The sequence below is a fragment of the Solanum dulcamara genome, chromosome 2 (genome assembly GCF_947179165.1).
Source record: "Solanum dulcamara chromosome 2, daSolDulc1.2, whole genome shotgun sequence".
In the NCBI taxonomy this organism is placed as follows: Eukaryota; Viridiplantae; Streptophyta; class Magnoliopsida; order Solanales; family Solanaceae; genus Solanum; species Solanum dulcamara.
Window position 1 is genome coordinate 46,895,821 of NC_077238.1, and position 18,974 is coordinate 46,914,794.

The 18,974-nt window shown below is 34.4% G+C and overlaps 1 protein-coding gene and 1 pseudogene across 1 annotated transcript; one reads left to right on the top strand and one right to left on the bottom strand.

Moving 5' to 3' along the window:
- Positions 1-302: 302 nt before the first annotated feature.
- LOC129876096 (uncharacterized) lies at positions 303-1,254 on the top strand (annotated as a pseudogene).
- Positions 1,255-10,441: 9,187 nt separating this feature from the next.
- On the bottom strand, positions 10,442-14,504 carry LOC129880548 (AP-4 complex subunit sigma). Its single transcript, XM_055954630.1, has 4 exons — positions 14,222-14,504; positions 13,499-13,585; positions 10,834-10,902; positions 10,442-10,748 (listed from the first exon to the last, which is right to left on the bottom strand). The coding sequence occupies exons 1-4, from the start codon at positions 14,360-14,362 to the stop codon at positions 10,614-10,616; spliced, it is 432 nt and encodes a 143-aa protein (XP_055810605.1). The 5' UTR covers positions 14,363-14,504; the 3' UTR covers positions 10,442-10,613.
- Between the last annotated feature and the right edge of the window lie 4,470 nt (positions 14,505-18,974).

An 18,974-nucleotide genomic window follows, 5' to 3' on the forward strand; every position in this document is an offset into this window, starting at 1 on the left:
TGTTTGAGTAAACTGTAAGTCTTTGTTTTGTTACAAAATTATTTTGGTGTCCCATGATAATTAAGATTAAATAGTAATGATGTATTAAGTTTATGTGTTGGCTTAGATCTTCCTTCCTATCGGATGAATTTTATACAAGTCATAATGTATTTAATCGCTAGTTTGATAATCTGTATTAACTATCCTAAAATGAGTAATATATGATTGGATCAATGTAACTAGGATTTTAATTTTCACTTGACTTAAACTAACAGTAGACTCTCCATCTGAATTAGATCTGTAAGAGTTCATGGAGTGAATAATCAGTCATTATATATGTCTATTGTATGAGTAGTTCTCCAATCCCATCGATTGGCTATTCAAGATCATAAATGTATATGTATGTGATGAGTTTGAATATAAATATTCAATGTTTATATGGTTGTTTAATTGATCTATTGTAACTATTATTATTTTTCAATCTCAAATTCAACATGTCTCCTTTTAACCCCCTTAGTACTATTTTGGGTCAAAACAAACTTGAGGGTCCTACTATGTTGATTGGAGGAGAAATTTTGACATCGTGTTAAGTGCTGAAGAGTATAAATTTGTACTCTATGAAGAGTGTCCATCGAAACCAAGTGAACAGTCTAGTGATGAGGATAAGTTAGCTTATCAAAAATGGCAAAAAACTGATGAGATGGCGCAATGCTACATTCTGGCTTCAATGTCAAATGTGCTACAACATCAGCATCAAGCTATGTTTTCTGTTTTTGAGATTTTGGAGAATCTCAAACAAATGTTTGGGGACCAGAGTCGAACAGCTAAGCAGACTGCCATGAGAGATCTCATGAACACTAAGATGGCCGAAGGCACTCCTGTTAGAGACCATGTTTTGAAGATGATAAGTATTTTGAATGAACTAGAGGTCTTGGGGGCTGAAATTGACAATGACTCCCGGGTTGAGATGATATTGCAGCATTTGTCGAACAACTTTCAACAGTTTCGCCTGAACTATTATATGAATAAGATGAGTCTATCTTTGGCGCAAGTGTTGAATCAGCTGTAGGCGGCAAAGACAATTGTCAAAAAACAGGCACCACCTATGGCACTATATGTTGATAAAGGTTCTACTTTTAAACCGAAAGGTGGAGAAGAAAAAGGCTCAAAAAGGTAAGGCAGTTGCACATCCAACAGGAGGCGTGAAATATCCTAAGGGCAAGTATTTTCATTGCAAGATGCCAGGTCATTGGAAGGCTCATTGTCCAGTTTTCTTATCCAAGCAGAAAAATAATTCAGGTAACTCACCTTCACTTGTCGTTGAAACATTTTTAGTGGTTGTTTCTCTCACATCATGGTGTGTAGACTCAGGAGCCACTGATCACATCTGTACTTCTTTGTAGGGGTTTCAAGAGACGCGTAAGCTGATTAGAGGTGAAGTTAGTATTTTTTAAGAGGATGGTTCGGCAGCTCCAGCTTTAGCATTAGGAAATATTAGTATTTCATTTGGTAGTGGTATAGTCTTAATTTTAAAAGATATTTTATATGCACCTACTATTAGAAGAAATTTGATTTCTCTTTCTAAGGCTTTGAGAGATGGTTATGATGTTAATTTTTCTAATAACGATTGTGTTATTAGCTATAATAAACATGTTATCTCTGATGGTACATTAATTGATGGTCTTTTTATTATTAATGTCTCTCCAGAACTGCAACAACCTATAGAACTAAATAATGTTAACCTTTCAAGTAAAAGAAAACGTTCTTCTAAATTTAATGAGACTTATTTGTGGCACTTGTGTCTATGTCATATAAATCTAGATAGGATTTCAAGGTTGGTTTGAGATGGACCTTTAGATTCATTGAAAGTGGAGGAACTACAAACATGTGAATCTTGTTTAGAAGAAAAAATGACTAAGAGACATTTCCCCTCAAAAGGAAATAGAGCCAATGATAAATTAGATCTAATTCATTCTTATTTGTGTGGTCCGATCACCATTCATGTGAGAGGTGGATATGAGTATTTTGTGACTTTCATTAATGACTACTCAAAGTATGGATATATTTATTTGTTGCGCCATAAGTCTGAATGCTTTGAGAAATTCAAAGAGTTTAAGATAGAAACGGAGAAATGACATGGGAAATCTATCAAGTCATTGCGATCTGATCGCGGTGGCGAATACCTCTCAAATGAGTTCATTAGTTACTTATCAGAACAACAAATTACATCTCAAATGTCTGCACCTAGAACGCCACAAAAAATGGTATAGAAGAAAGAAAAAACAAAACTCTTTTAGAAATGGTTAGATCTATGATGAGTTACTCTGATTTGCCTTATTCGTTTTGGGGATATGCATTAGAAACTTCAAATTATATTCTGAAATTGGACAAAATCGATGAAATGGAAGAAATCTACCTGTGACACCCATTGAATTGTGGACCGGGCACAAACCTAGTTTGAAACACATTCGAATTTGGGGATGTCCAGCACATGTGCTGAAAGAGAAGGCAGCAAAATTGAAACCTAGAACAGAAGTTTGTGTTTATATTGGATACCCCAAAGGAACGAAAGGTGGTATGTTTTATAATCCTAAAGAAACGAAAGTCATTGTGAGTACCAATGCCAAATTTCTAAAAAAAAGACTTTTTGACAAACCACGTTCCCAGAAATAAACTAGTTTTACAGAAATTAAGCAAAAAGATAATAAATCAATCTACTGAAAATAATGAAAACCAAATTCAAAACTCATATGTTAGAATTAACATACCATTACATTATAGTAGTGGGAGAGATGTTAATAGACATATAATTCCACAAGTACAAGTTCCTGAAAATCCATTGCATAAAAGTAGTGGGAGTAGTAATGAGCAAATTGCATTAGAGGAAGAAGTTGTTGTTATCTCCTCACCACAAGGTGCTGAGGATAACATGAAGACTGAAGATCCTACCAATGATGTGGTTCCTCCACAAGATCATAATAATTCAACTCTCTGAACCTACCCTTGTGCTTCTAGTGACTCATCGTAGTAGGAGAGTGATAAGAAAACCACTTCGGTACGCACTCTTGGGAGAGTCTTTTGACAGAATCCCTGAAGAGTTGAATACCGAGCCTGTGAATTACGATGAAGCACTACAAGATAAAGATGAAGAAAAATGGATTATTGCTATGAAATCAGAAATAGAGTCCATGTACTCCAATAAAGACTGAGATCTTGTAGAACCACCTGTAGATGGAGTCAGACCCATTGGATGCAAGTGGATCTATAAGAAAAAGAGAGGAGTAGACGGAAAAGTGCAAAAGGGTTTACTCAGAAAGAAGGAATCGATAATGAGGAAACCTTTTCGCCAGTAGTCATGCTTAAGTCTATTAGAATTCTCTTATCTATTATAGCTCATTATGATTATGATATTTGGCAAATAGACGTCAAGACATCTTTCCTTAATGGAAGTCTTGATGAGAGCATCTTTATGCGACAACCAGACGATTTCATAGATTAGGGCAAAGAACACATGTTGTGCAAGCCTAAAAGGTCTATTTATGGATTAAAGCAAGCTTCTAGGGCATGGAATACTTTTTTTGACAATGCAGTCAAGACTTTTGGTTTTGAGCAATGTCTTGACGAGTCTTGTGTGTACAAAAAGTGGAATGGGGATAAAGTGGTATTTTTGATATTATATGTAGATAATATTTTGCTCATAGAAAATAATGTAGGCTTGATGAATTCAGTTAAAGAATGGTTGTCCACTAATTTTGATATGAAGGATTTGGGAGAAGTTGCTCACATCCTTGGGATCAAGGTTTTGCCTGATTGCAAGAAAATGATATTAGGCTTATCTCAAGCTCTTTATATTAAAATAATTCTTACCAGGTTTAGCATGCATGATTCCAGAAAAGGATTTCTTCCTTTTAGACATGGAATTTCCCTATCTAAGGATCAATATCCTAAGACAGATGCAGAGATAGAAAGAATGAAGGCAATTCCTTATGCGTCAGCTGTGGGAAGCCTCATATATGTGATGTTGTGCACTAGACCTGACATCTATTTTGCCGTGGGAATGGTTAGTAGATTTCAATCTAATCCTGGATGAGAACACTGGACAACAGTTAAGCATATAATCAAGTACCTGAAAAGGACTAGGAATTATATGCTAGTCTATCATTCGAATGAGTTGGTGCCCATAAGGTACACAGACTTAGATTCTAATCTGACATGGACTCTAGAAAGTTGACCTTAAGAAATGTGTTTATTTTGGGAGGTAGAGCCATTATTTGGAGGAGCATTAAGCAAATCTGTGTTGTTGATTCCACTATGAAAGCTGAATATGTAGCAGCCTCTGAGGCGGCTAAGGAGGCAATATGGCTCAGAAACTTTCTAAATGACTTGGCAGTTGTTCCTGCGATAGAAGCGCCACTCATAATGTATTGTGATAATAGTGGTGCGGTTGCAAATTCAAAGGAACCACAGAGCCATAAAAAGTCAAAACACATTGAAAGTAAGTACCATTTGATTCGAGAAATAGTGTAGAGAGGAGATGTGATCGTTGCAAAGATTGCATCAGAAAACAACCTGGTGTCCCTTTCACAAAAGCTTTACCGCAAAAGTCATATGGTAGGCATGTTGAAGGAATGGGTGTTAGAGTTGTAGGTGCATAGTTATGAGTCTAAGTGGGAGATAGTTAGGATATACTATTAACCATGCATTTAGATATAGTATTATTCATTGAACAATTGTTTATTTATTTATTCAATTCAATAAAGTGTTACATTAAATAGATCATTTTTTCATATATATGTTCTCAACTTATATAGTAGATGATTTGGTGTATAGAGTTTGAGCTTATACACAGAAGATTAAATCATCAGTTCTTATAAGTTAAAAGTTATAGTTCACAATCATAGATGGAAATTTGGACAAACCATCAGAAAGATTGTAGCACGAGATTGAATGTAATTTATCTTGATTATGAGAATGGTATAGCTCTAACTTCTCGTGCTAGTACATTTTGTATGTATTGAACGGGACCATGTAGAGATAGATGTTTTAGACTGACTGATAAAAATATATTCTCTAAACTATTAATGTATTTATATTCTAAATCTTGATATAACGATTATGATTTGTATATATTGATTATCATTTTAATTTATTAAAAGATGAGATTCTGAGATGGGTCAATATGCCTATAGATTGGATGATAATAATATATATTGGTGAAATAATTAGTTAGTTGATGGAATCAATGTCTCAATATAGAAATTGATGATACACATTTTAATGAAAAGCTTACAAGTTTTCATGTGCAAATCCGACCGATAGATTTATGAATCAGACGCATGAAATAAGTTAAGTATTGCTCTAAAGAAAATTAATCATTGAATTAAATTTATCAGTAATTTAATTTATTGATTAGTATCTGTAATCTTAACATGAGAAATTACATAAGTGTTTAATGGGGAATTTTAAAATATAAATAGAGTGCAATTACGAATTTTTAGTGAAATAATTTTTAATTTATTATGGTAAGAATAATTCAAATTAATTTTTGGAATTTCCATAATAAAAAGACTCAGTAATTAATTATGTGGTTCCTACAGTGCCCATATTTAACTAGAACTCAGAATCCTATTTTCTAATGAAAAGGGGAAAGGGGCGTGGGTTTTTTCTCCTTGTAGGAAAAGGACCAGGTTTTTCTCCCCTTTTTGGACTCGAAAGAAATCTCTATAAATCGGGATTCTTCTAACCTAGAAAGACAATCAGTTTTCTATACAATATTTGTCCAGCCAAGTATTGAGAGAGTTCAGTTGTTAATTAATTTGGGATCACTGTAGAAGACCGTAGAACTGGAGTCTGACTTGCTTTAAGATATTTGTTCATGCTTCAAGAGGTATTCCTTGAGTTAATTTTCAGCATATTTTGTACGTGATATGTATTTGTGGTTGTTGTCTATAATTCTTGTAAGCAGTAAGATTCTGGAATGCTTCCGTTGTGTGCTATTTTCCAATAATAATGTAGGGTTCGTCAATTACCCTACACACTCTCGTGGCTAGGTAGAAGACTTATTCACTTGATTTGGTAAGTCCTCATGCTTCGAGGACTACCTAACGAGCTTTTATATTCTTGTTGCCTTCTAGACTATGTTGTTATTTTGAGATGTTTCTTTTTCTTGTTTGGGGAGCTAGTGGCTTGTTCTATGCCCCACCTATGTTAGTATGATAGAGGCATGTTTATACATAGCGTTGATGTAGTCTGTTTGGACATATGACTTGAGATTTCATTTCATTTTTAGACTTCCATGTTTGAGATTCTTCTTTCGCTTGTTTATATTATGTTGTACCCTACCTTATGAATGTGATGTATGCTAAGAGGCTTGATTGGATTTCTTCGAATTTCCGGTCACCGTGTCATGACTAGGCCATAGTCCGGGTCATGATATGTTCTATAAGCGATGAACCTACAACCAATAACGCAGGTAATCAAATAAGTGTGACAATGAAAAGACTCAAGTGAATTGTTAAATTGCCAAGACCCTAGACGATTCTCTCATCTGATTAGAACAAATATTTTCCTAGCCTACTACAAGTTTTACTCTTTTCTTAGTTAACTTTAAAATAATAAAAATTCAAGAATTATTTGTTTCTAGGAATAGTATAAATGAGAAGTTCAATTAGACCATCGATCTTATAAGTCCCTGTGATTACAATATCTGAACTCATTATCCTATATTACTTATACGATCACATGTACTTGTGTGTACATTTGAACACAACACTATATCGATGAAAATTATTGTAAAAATATGTATTAGTAGCTAATGATCTCCTTCCAATAAAATGAAAAATATTTAAACACCTTAAGAAATAGCCCCTTATAAACTCCCCACGCTCCAACAAGCAGGGGCGGACCTACATGCAGTCTAGGGGGTTCATCCGAACCCCCTTCGTCGAAAAATTACACCGTATATATAGAATTAATTTGTTGGTTTATGAGTATATATTTAATAATGAACCCCCTGAATACAAGCCAAAGACTTGGTCCAGCGGAAAAGGAGTTCACAAAATTGCAAATTCTGGAGCGAAACTCTGCGAGTTCGAGCCCGCGTAACAACATTTTTTTCATATTTTAGTTTCAGCCAATTTTCATTTTTATTTGCTTAATAAATGAAAAGTCTAACCCCAATATTGTAATATTAAACTGTATTATATGTGTTTAATTATTTTACATAAATATTTTAGAGCACAACATAAAATGAACTACACTTTACAATAATTTTTTTTCTATTTTTATAAAATTAAGTAAAAGTTATAACTTTTTTTGAGTTTTCATATTTTAAATTAAAAAAATATTCTCTCATACTCATTTTAAGTCAAACATTTAATTTTTATTTGATTAAGGAATAATATGGTTATAAGTAAGATTAAATAAATAAGATTGGATTTTGAAAGTATTCTCATATCCTTCTACTACAGATTAGTGACCACAACTTAAGAAAAAATATGTCTTTAACGTACAAATCAAGAATTAAGAAAACCCTCATTATTAAACTTTCATTTAATTATTTATCTTATTTTCATATATTTTTTTGGATAGTATAATCTTTTGTGTTCCTTATTTACTTTCAAAAATTGAATAATGTATATATACAATAATGACGGCGACAGAACCCATAATTAAAATTTTAAAAATATATTTTCTCATATTGATTTTAATATTATGTCAAACGCGTACTTTCTCTATTTTATTGTTAGTGTTGAGCTAAAGTTGAATTTTATCTAGTTGCTTATATTTGATCCGATTCGTTCATATATGATCCGATCCGACCCGCTTATTTGTAGATACTATTAGTGTGCTTACTTATTTTTTTGAACCCCCTCAATGAAAATTCTGGTTCCGCCACTGCCAACAAGTATTTATATTCAACCAAAAGAGAGACCATGTCGTCGACTCAAATTATTGTTCAGAAATTCTGTAAAGTATCCAAAATATGATGCTTAAACCATCTTTGAGCTGCCAAATGTAATTTTCTTCTCCCATAAAATTTTACAGGATAACTAGTTAGTCATTGTGAGAACCCTACATTGAATTCAGCAGAAGGATTGGAAAAGAATGTAAAACAAATTCTTTTCATGGGATGTTTACAGTTGTGACTGACCCAATTGAAATAAGGAAGTTCTGCATCATCTGGTAGACTAGCTAAGGAAGAATTAGGGGTAACAATTTCAGCGCATATAAGTGAAAAAGTTTATTTGTCTCATATTTACTTAAATGGATCACTCAAATTTTTTAAATGAATAAATATGAATTGATCTATTTAAAAAGCTCATACAAATATGGATAAAGTGAATAAAATATAAACAATCATATAAACTCATAGATCACCCACTTATAATAAATGAAAATATTTTTCAACCTTTAATAATCCAAAAAAATAATTAACAAAAAGAAGAAAAAAGAAAATCAACCCCCCTCCACCAAAACCTCACCCACTTAACCCTCTTTTTTTTCTTCTTCTTCCCTGTCCCGCCATCTGCCATGCTCGTCTCCTCCGGCGAAAACAAAAAGACATCCACCACCTAACCTTTTCCCCTTTCTTTTTCTTCACCTTCTATCCTCTATTACTCTGATGATTGTTGAGATTTTTGTGAAAAATAAATCGATATCGATAAATTATTTTAAAATGAACGGCGAAGAGAAATCGAGAGGACTCAAATAAATTCTACCAAAAAAAATTTATATCATTTTTAATAAGTTTAATGAGAGTGATGCTTTCTCAATCGAAGTGGTCGAAAATAGAGATGGACGGACGCTGATCAATTTTTTTAATTGCAATGTTCAGATTTTTTTTCTTCTTACAATAGATTTACTTTGTCTTTTTTTTATATAAAAAAATGAAGAAGAAAAAAAAAAGAACCAAAGCAATGTGCAAAGAGTTTAAAATATTTCAGTGAAGAAGAACACGTCTGGAATTGGGGTAGGGTGGGGTTGATTTCTTTTTTGGATTAAGAGATTAATGTTGAATTAAAAAAAATCGTTCTACTTATTTAGTTAACGAGTGTCAAAAAAAGGTACAAGTTTATCTTTAAAAAATAAAATTGGAATCTATTCATGTGCTTAATAGGAGTGAGACACACTTATTTTGCCACATCAACATTTTGTATTTAATAGACACTTATTTTAAATAATTAATGTGTTCAATAGGTACAAGTTTTAGTTGAAATGTCTAAGTAAATTTTGCGGATAACTTTAAGGGATCGTGCATGACTTAAACTTTTTTTTAATTCCCCCCCCCCCCCCACAACCTCCACCCTCATCTCTAATTTTTATTTTTTAAAATTGAAAATCCATATTTTATAGTTAGATTGGGCCCATGTGCCATGTGTCATAACTTTATTCGTGATTTTTTTCAAAATTTGTGTGTGAGTTACACACACAGTAATTTAAAAGTCAGTTGTCATTTTGTGTTCAATAGGTATAATATTCGTTAATATTAGAGTGTCTAATAGGTAATAGTCTTAGTTGAGGTGTATAAGTGAATTATGCGAACAACTTTAAGGGACAGTTAATGACTTAAGCCAAAAAAAATTGGTGGGGCGAGGGAGGGTGGAGGGGTGAAAAATTTAAGGTTTTTTTTTATTTTTTTTTTAAAAAAAAAATTGGGGTTGGGGTGGGGGTAGAGAGATCAGAGTAAGGGGTTGAAGTAATTTTTTTGATATTTTTTAATTTTTTTTAAAATAAAACTTATGGGGGAAGGGGTTCCGAGTGGGGTGGGGACGGGTGAGGGGGGGGTTTAATTTTTTAAAAAAATTGGGGGTGGAGTGGGGGTAGGGTGAGAATGTTTTTTCTAAATTTTCTTTTAAAATAATTGGGGGTGGTGGAGGTAGGGGTGGGTAAACAATTTTATTTTTTGTATGAAAAATTATTTTTTAGGGATTGGGTGGGGATGGTAAGGATTGGAGTATTTATATGAATGGATTGTAATTCAAATTTGATCCAATCCAATCATTTGTCATGGATAAACTGGCTAAATGGCTTAGGTTCTAGAAAAATGTAATGAAACTCAGCCCCCCCCCCCCCCCTCCCTCCATGTTTTTAAAGGATTTGATCTGAGGATAATCTACTACATGCACCGTGATCTGTCTGTGCACTTTCCGGAAATGACGGAAATATAGGCCTCCGTCATAGGCCAGTGCCGCGACTCAACTACTACTTTCTAAAGTTTGTATGTGCCTTTATGTTGAGAGTGGTCCTTTGCCAAATGCAGAGCTAACTGGTCAGATAACTGTTGTATTTCCTTCAGTAAGAAAACAGTATGGAGCGGTTTATCGGGAAAGCACCCAATTACATCTACTCTAATTTTAAGCTTTGAAGTGCCTTCAGGCCAGCTTGTAAAATAAACACTTGAAAGGCCAAAAACCAACAACCAGCAGGATACTATCAAGAACTCCAAGTCCGACAAGTAAAATAACCAAAGCAATTTATCCTCCATATAATTGTCAATAACAGATTCTTAGCATTGTAATGGAAATAAAGATTGTTTTCCTCATACAAATCAAAGCAGGACCACTTCACGAAACAAATGGTTCACCATGAATCACATGATGCTTCGAAAGCTTTTGTGCATAAGAGTGGATTACTTATGATGCTTTATCCATTAGTTGAATTGGAGTCAGAATATTCGCCTTGCTTGTCTCAACAATACACCCATTCATTACCATCTCCTCCAGCATGAAGTGTGCTTTCTCAAGATGAAACATGATATCTAGCTCGCACTATTGAATTAGAAAATCAATAAACCAGAAAGTAAAACATATCAACTGGCTTCCAAAGAAATATCAACTTAATTGGCAAGCTTACCACATTGCCAAAATGACGATCCATAGTTTCAACTAAGAGGTGGATGAATTCCAAAATAGCTAGTTCATTCTGCCAAATGGAAGAGGAGATAAATGATGAAAAGGCAAACCAAACAATAATCATAACTAGCTATGAGACTACATATGAACAAAGTTTTGTCCCAATAATCCTCCCTTAAAAAAGGCCTGCCCTGCATGAACTAAAAAATTCCAACCCTAGATAGGTGTGACACGGCTGCAGTAAAACATATTGATACATGAAATATAAAAGGTTTTACTAACTAGACACAGAAGATAAATTATTTTCTTCAGATGGTAACAAATTTTATATATTCAAAGCACAATGGTTGTGCTGGCCACAATCACGGCCATGATCCAAAAATATAAATCAAGAAATTTTTTTCTTACAGAGATCCAAGAACATCTAGTATAGCTTCTGAGTTTTCTGCATATTCCTGCCTACACCAGAAGTGTAACAGCAGCAAGCAATTCAATTTTATCTTCTTAAAGGAGTTAGCTTGTCTTCAAAACATCTTGAGTCCCTAATTTCCATACAATTCACCATATGCATGCAACGATCGAATTCCTCTACTTTTTCTGACTTGAAGGTCTTCTCCGTTAATTCTACCATGACAGCATTTCCTTGTATTGTTTGGCACAATTCAGTGTTTCCCTGCTAATGCTAGAGCCTAGAAGCATGTTCTAATGTTAACTAGTCATTTATAATGTAAGAACAAGTGACTGTTAGTTTCTGCCGCTTCCACATTGGTGGCATCTTGCGCAAAGTTGTATACTTCTTTTCATCAGATCATCTTGTGTTAAGCAGGCCCTTTTTTTTTTGAAACAGGTTATTATTGTACATATATGTGTGTATAAGTGCGTAAACAGTATATGGGTTGTACTGAAACCAAGTTTACAATTGTACTCCAGAAGCTAAACTGATTTACCTCTATATTGACTCTAGAACATCAATAATAGAATCAGTTACCATATCTACAAACCGATAACCGATAAATCGATAATTGATAAGGTTCAAAAGAAAACTAAACCGTCCAATATGGAGCCCTAAGCCAAACACATATGATTCTACATACTGGTTTCTTCTTCTGTCTCAATCCAACCACCACAAAATCACAAATTGCTTTGAAAACCTCTTGGGACCATAAATCTAAAGACATCCTGAAGGGCCGAATCCATATGCAGTTTCTTTCCACCATTTTTGGCCAACATCTCACTGTGGGAGACCGCCAATCAAGTAGTAACTTCACATACTTCTAGCACCATTCACTTGTAAGGACATGTTTGGCAATTTTTCTTGTCGAAAGTTCAATCAGGAATCGTTCATCACATAAACATTAACTTCGTGTGCAGATTACTATACAAAGGTGACCCATCTTCGGACGTCACTTAGAGTTGGAGTGTCCTACAAAGACATATGGAATCTACCAACAATACATCTCCCTAGAATCCTAGAAGATCCCTGCCTATTGTTTTGGAGCTACCGGAGATAATGATTCTGGAGTTCTAGGTCTTGATTGGCAATGTTTTGGTCTATGTAGTCATCCATTTGTTTGCCCTGGCTACTTCAGAAAAAGAACCCCCCCCCCCCCCGCTTTAAATGTAGGATGATGGTGGTTTTTGATATGTTTTCTCCTTGTATAGCAATAATGTTGTATTGTATTTCAAAGTACAATAAATTTCTGCACAAAAATCTTCTACTCCATGGTTTGACCGACATACTCTGGCCCTTTACAGCCGTGTTAAGAACATAAACAATCCACCTCATCACAAGGCTCAAAGTAACTCTCCTAAGCAGATTTCTTGCAGCGTTCAACCCAGTCGAACCAGATTTCAGACCCTGAAATTGTCCTTGTAATGTCATCAGATTAAAACCCTGGTTTAAAATAATTGTTATCATCCCCCATGTTGAATGTAGACTATGTTTCTGATCAATCACTGACAAATGATTGAGGAGCAAACTATGTTTCCTACCGCGGAGTTGCTGGAAAAGTGGTCGTTGAGCTTGCAGAAAAGAGAGAAAGCTAACCTCGATTATCATGTCTGGGAGAATTTTTTTTATGACCAACATCTATTTTGCAGTGCCCCAACTTAAGACACAACAAACAATTCCCAGATAAAGCTCAGTAGCCAGTGAACATCTTGGGGCAACACCTCTGTAATAAAAACTGTTCTGGGCCTATAACAAAAGAACAAGCCAACTACTGATCTGGACTTCAAGACTTATACTCCATAGTTTTCCTAGTCCCTAAGAGTTCTCCATAGTTGATAGATAGCATACCAAGTACCAGCATAGTGGAAGTAGGTTCACACTTAAATTTAAGATATTGCTCTAACTATACATATGGAAAATCAAGAAGCTTCCAGTTCATAGAATTAGGTCGTGGAGATAAACAAAGGACGCTTCCTGCATTGACATGACAGGATATTGTCAGGAATAGAGAGGGGAGGGGGATCGACCTGTGCTAGGTATACTACTTCCAACATGAAATACGAACGGAAAGAAGTTAAACCCTCCTTTTGTAACAGAAGAAATGTGAATTAAAGCCAATATAATTGACTGATAATTAAACAGGAAAAGAAACGGTTAGCTCACTTCTAAATAAAAAAGCAGGAAGAAGTCACATATCAGAGACAGTATAACTTACTTCTTCATTATCAACTCCAACTAGGAAAAAGAGTGATGCATATCGCCTATACACAATTTTGTAGGTACGATGCTCCACAAATGAACACTGTTTTCAATTGCAGGAAAAGACCATCAACAAGAAGGGTTTGAACAAAGAAATTCAGAATCAGAACATCTTATGCACATTCATCAACACTTGAAAGAAAAAAAATGTCAGTGATACCCAGTACCCACCCCCTCCCTCTTTTACACAGATATTGACAGAAGTAATAAGCTTAAAAGAAGTTGAGAAAGCATAAAGCTGACTAGTATACAAGTAAATTATTCTAAAGGATCCGTCATAGTTGATTTCTCTATCCTGGTCTTTACTTTGCCAGCTTACTGCCTTGACTTGATGTAAGGAGCATGGCAGATGTTGTACAAATTCTTATAGCTCACAGGGAGGCGCCTTTCAACTTTCTACTGAATTATAACAACATTAGAGAGGAGCTAAACTCCTACTGATAGAAAGGAACAATTGAAAGAAAATTCCATCTTTCCCCATCCCCAAAAGAAGAAATAAGAATAAAGCGTCCATAAATCTCATCAGAAACTAATTCTAACAGGCTAGAAACTCCTTTAAACTGCAATTAATCCTAATAGAGAAACATCATATCTTATAACAAAATTGTACCTTTTTCATACAAAATCAAAATGGGTTGCTACCAATAATAAAAACAGGTAAAATTTTGTGAATCTGCACCTGTTTTTCGTTGCGGGCTAGACATTTGCGTACAATTTCACCCTCAAGAGCACGTCTTTCTTCAAGAGTTAGGTATTCGTAATACTGGGCGAGACGAGTTTGTCCTTGCTTATTCACCATAAGTATGAATCTGATCCCCATGATTACCTGATCCAATCCTCAATTTCTGATCAACCTTGTATACATATGAATGAATCAACTGATCCTTCTTTTGAGATTGAAAACGCGCTTTCGATCTGGTTAGGTTTTTCTTTACGATTTATTTAAAATAGCGACAAGGCATAAAATATATTACACTTTGTTTAATGTATCCTATTATATTATATTCTATTATATTGTATCGTATTTATTTTAATAAATAAAATATTTGGATAGATTGAATTATTTTTCGTCATTACATATCACATATTCATAATTTGAATGATAAACTTATAAGAAATTATAGGTACATGGTAGAGTTATTATGAAAAGGTTGGGTAAATGATAAAATACAATTATTAAATATTAAATGAAGATAAAATGAGAAAAAAATATTAAGATAATGATGAAATCACATCAAATCGGTCGTTACACAAAATGGATTTTTTCGTTGTTTCCTAACAACGGATTTAAACGATATAATACAATAAAATTTAAGTAACAATCAAAAAAATATTATATTTAGATCAGTAATACAATATAATAGAACGGATAACAACCATCCAAATAAGGTGTAACTATTTTGAAATTGTCCATTACTTGCTTAAATGATGTCAGTGTCATATTATCTCTAAGGGGTCGTTTGGTAGAGTTTATTAGCAAAAATAATATTTGCATTAATTTTGCGTATTAGTAATATCTTATTTGGTATACTTTTTCATATTATGTATAACTAATGATTGCATTAATTATACAATTTATTGTGTATTAAGGTGTGTTATTAATACCATAAATTTCTAGATATTAGTAATACAAGGAGATTTAATGCATCAATAATATGGTTAAACACACAATTGCCCTTCAAAATCTTTTTAACATCTTTTCCACCATATTTGTAGAGGGTATCTTTATAAATAAATATATATTTTTTTTAAAAATTATGTAATGCATGTTATTTTTAATACATCAAATCAAACAATGCATAATAAATATATATTCATAATTAATGCAACATGTATAACTAATGATTGCATTAATTATACAATTTATTGTGTATTAAGGTGTGTTATTAATACCATAAATTTCTAGATATTAGTAATACAAGGAGATTTAATGCATGCAATAATATGGTTAAACACACAATTGTCCTTCAAAATCTTTTTAATACCTTTTCCACCATATTTGTAGAGGGTATCTTTATAAATAAATATATATTTTTTAAACAAATTATGTAATGCATGTTATTTTTAATACATCAAATCAAACAATGCATAATAAATATATATTCATAATTAATGCAACCATAACATTACTAATACACTCTATTTAGCAGTATTCCTATACATCCTACCAAACGACCCCTAAATTAATTATTAGATGGATGAAATAACAAATATACAACAACAACAACAACAACAACAACAACAACAAGCCCAGTATAGTTCCACCATGGGGGGTCTGGTGAGGGTAGAGTGTACGTAGACTTAACTCTCACCTTGAAAGGTAGGATGGCTGTTTTCGAAAGACCCTCGGCTTAAGAGAGAAGAACAAGAGAGGAACAACAAGGAAAACAAAACATAGGTCAGTAGAGCCTAGCATATCAAAAATAATATAAAAATATGAGAAATGAGAGCGAGAAAGTTAGGGTAGGAAAGACCGGAAATAATGGAGCATTAACTACTATAGATAAATAGGATACCCAAAGTAAATCGGACCAACAAATATAAGCAGTAATCAAATGCAGGAATCAAATGTTAATAAACAAATGAGCAAAACTACTACTACTATGGAGAAAAGATAAGCCACCTAGCCCACTATCTTAGTCTGAGTCCTCTACAGCCTCCTATCTAAAGTCATGTCCCTAGTGAGCTGCAACTGTGCCATATCATGTCTAATCACCTCTTTCCAATACTTCTTCGGTCTTCCTTTTGCCCCTCCTAAAACTGTCCATAGCCAACCTCTCGCACATCCGCATTGGAGCATCTGTGTCTCTCCTCTTCACATGCCCAAACCATCTCAGTCTCGCTTCCCGCATCTTGTCTTCCACCGATGCCACTCCCACCTTGTTTCGGATATCTTCATTCTTAATTCTATCCATCCTAGTGTGACCACACATCCACCGCAACATTCACGTTTCCACGACTTTCATCTTCTGGACATGAAGTTTCTTGATTGGTCAACACTCCGCCCCGTACAATAGAGTCGGTCTAACCACCACTTTGTAGAACTTGCCTTTGAGTTTTGATGGCACTTTCTTGTCACACAGCACTCTGGAGGCGAGCCTCCATTTCATCCACCCTGCACCAATAAGGTGTGCAACATCGTCATCGATATCCCCATCTTCCTGTATAATAGACCCAAGATACTTGAAGCTTCTTTTCTTTTGAATGGCCTGGGTACCAAGCCCCACTTCCCCATCAGTCTCACGTGGCAGGCCACTAAACCTGCACTCCAAGTATTCTGTCTTGGTCCTACTCAATTTAAATCATTTAGACTCCAACGTCTGTCTCCAGCTCTCCAGCTTGTCGTTAACTCCGTTGCGAATCTCGTCAATCAGGACTATGTCATCCGCGAACAACATACACCAAAACACCTCACCTTATATTTGTCTTGTCAATTGATCCATCACCAGGGCAAATATAAATATTTTTATTAGAATTACTTTTACTTTTCTTAGTAAGAAATTTTTAAGTAGAATTTTTTTTTAAAAAAGAAAAAATTACAAAAATATACAATTACTTGATTCACATTACAAAACATGACAAAATTGTGTTGGACGGAAAGTTGTAGGTGCTCTCGGCGCATGTTAGCCTAAACATACGCACACCATGAGTAGGAGACCTAAAGCTATGAATCCCATAGGGATACGTGATCAGAAAACATCGGCGAAGATTACGGACCCTGTAACAACAGTAACAAAACATACAGGGGCTCTAGCTAATGAAATAGTAACACATTTGAGGGAAAGGAACACAAAATTAAATGCAAGCAAAGGAATTCAATTGGGGTACAAATTGGAGTCCTATTGAAGGAAACACTGGCGCACAGTGGCGATAAGATGCAGTCAGCAATTTTGAATCAAGTTAACAACACAATGACAATGGCGAAAGAGAAGGAAGAAGAGTGGAGAAAACTGATTCAGACACCGAGAAGCGGTAGTGGATTCCCTTGGGCTGATGAGGCAGAGCTACTAGAGGATACATCTGATAAGAACTCTAAAAATGCTAGAAAGTTGAGGAAAAAGAGATTTGCCAGGGACAATTTTGACATTTCAAAAATTGAAAATATTGGGTTCAAATTGAAATTTGTCATTCCCAACTACAAAAGAAAACAACTGATTTGTGAAATTGATGAAGAAGATATAAGCTTTGAAATAGCTTACTGGAAACACTCGATGGTGTGTTATGTATTGGGAGCACATCCACCATTTTCAGTGTAGGGAAAATATGGGATCAATAAAATTGCAATAATGAAAAATGAAATTGTGCTCGTCAAATAGGAAATTGTTGAAGTACAAATGGAGGTAATTCAAGGAGACATCCACCACTTTGATAATAAATCCTTCATTGTCAAAGCATGGAGCCCTAAAACGGAGTTCTCTAGATATGAACTATTATTTGTGTCAATATGAATTAAACTTGTAACGCCCCTAATTACTTGAGCTAATATTCACACTTCAAGAGGTTATTTCTTGACCATAGGATCAACTCTTACTTTACACTTTCTTCACTCGAACTTTGTAAGGTAGGAGAACTCAATTTCCTTAAATTCTTATGGTATTATAAAGAATTATACCGGAGTAGTTTAGTAAATTACCATGACATATGCATATCCATATAATAATAGAATCAAGGTATGATATTTTAGAACTTGGGCAATCATTATTGACTTTTTGGGCCGCAAGTTTCTTTTCAACAACTCTAGTGATAATATCACTTGTATATTATATATTTTTGGAAGCTCCTTTAAGAAGATCGGTTTAGAGCCTGTTTGGATGGGCTTAAAAAAGTAATTTTTATGTATGAAGTGTTTTTAAATTTTTTAAGTGCTGACAGTTATTTTTATAAATAAGCAGTTGAGTGTTTGGATAAAAGTGCTTATGCTGAAAATAAGTGTTGATGTGTTTGACAAATAAGTGTTGTTAAGCACTTATTTTCTGTCAAAATGACTGAAATACCCTTAAAGACTCCCTAATATATCCATAACTGGAAGATCCCTGGCTTTGACAACATAATATACAAAAAATGCATTTGCTTCGCCAATTCATAAGTACTAGTAGTCTTATATCTACCCCAATACCTCATTTTTGCAGCCAAAGGTGGCCTTGTTTCCACTAACCCAAATTTAGGCCTTGGACCACCACCCATTTGCATCTTCATTACATTGTTAGCCATAGATCCACCAGTCTTTGCAAAATCAGCCATTTTCTCTATAATCACTAGAGGAAGTGGTGGGCCAGACACCGGCATCGGTGCCCGTGCCGGAATAGAATGAAAAGCTCTTACCTCTGGATCTTTCTTCTTTGCCGTCTTCTTGATTTCAGTCTCCTTCATGTACTATTCTTCAAATTTATTGGTGTTAATTTCTTGAAAAGGGGTTGCTCTATCTTCACCAT

Excerpts from the sequence above, each read along its gene's own strand:
- LOC129880548 (XM_055954630.1), bottom strand. The coding sequence starts at position 14,362 with ATGGGGATCAGATTCATACTTATGGTGAATAAGCAAGGACAAACTCGT. Across the intron at positions 10,903-13,498 it reads TTGGAGTTGATAATGAAGAA|AATGAACTAGCTATTTTGGA; the intron begins GTAAGTTATACT and ends TCCATTTGGCAG. Across the intron at positions 10,749-10,833 it reads ATCGTCATTTTGGCAATGTG|TGCGAGCTAGATATCATGTT; the intron begins GTAAGCTTGCCA and ends CTAATTCAATAG.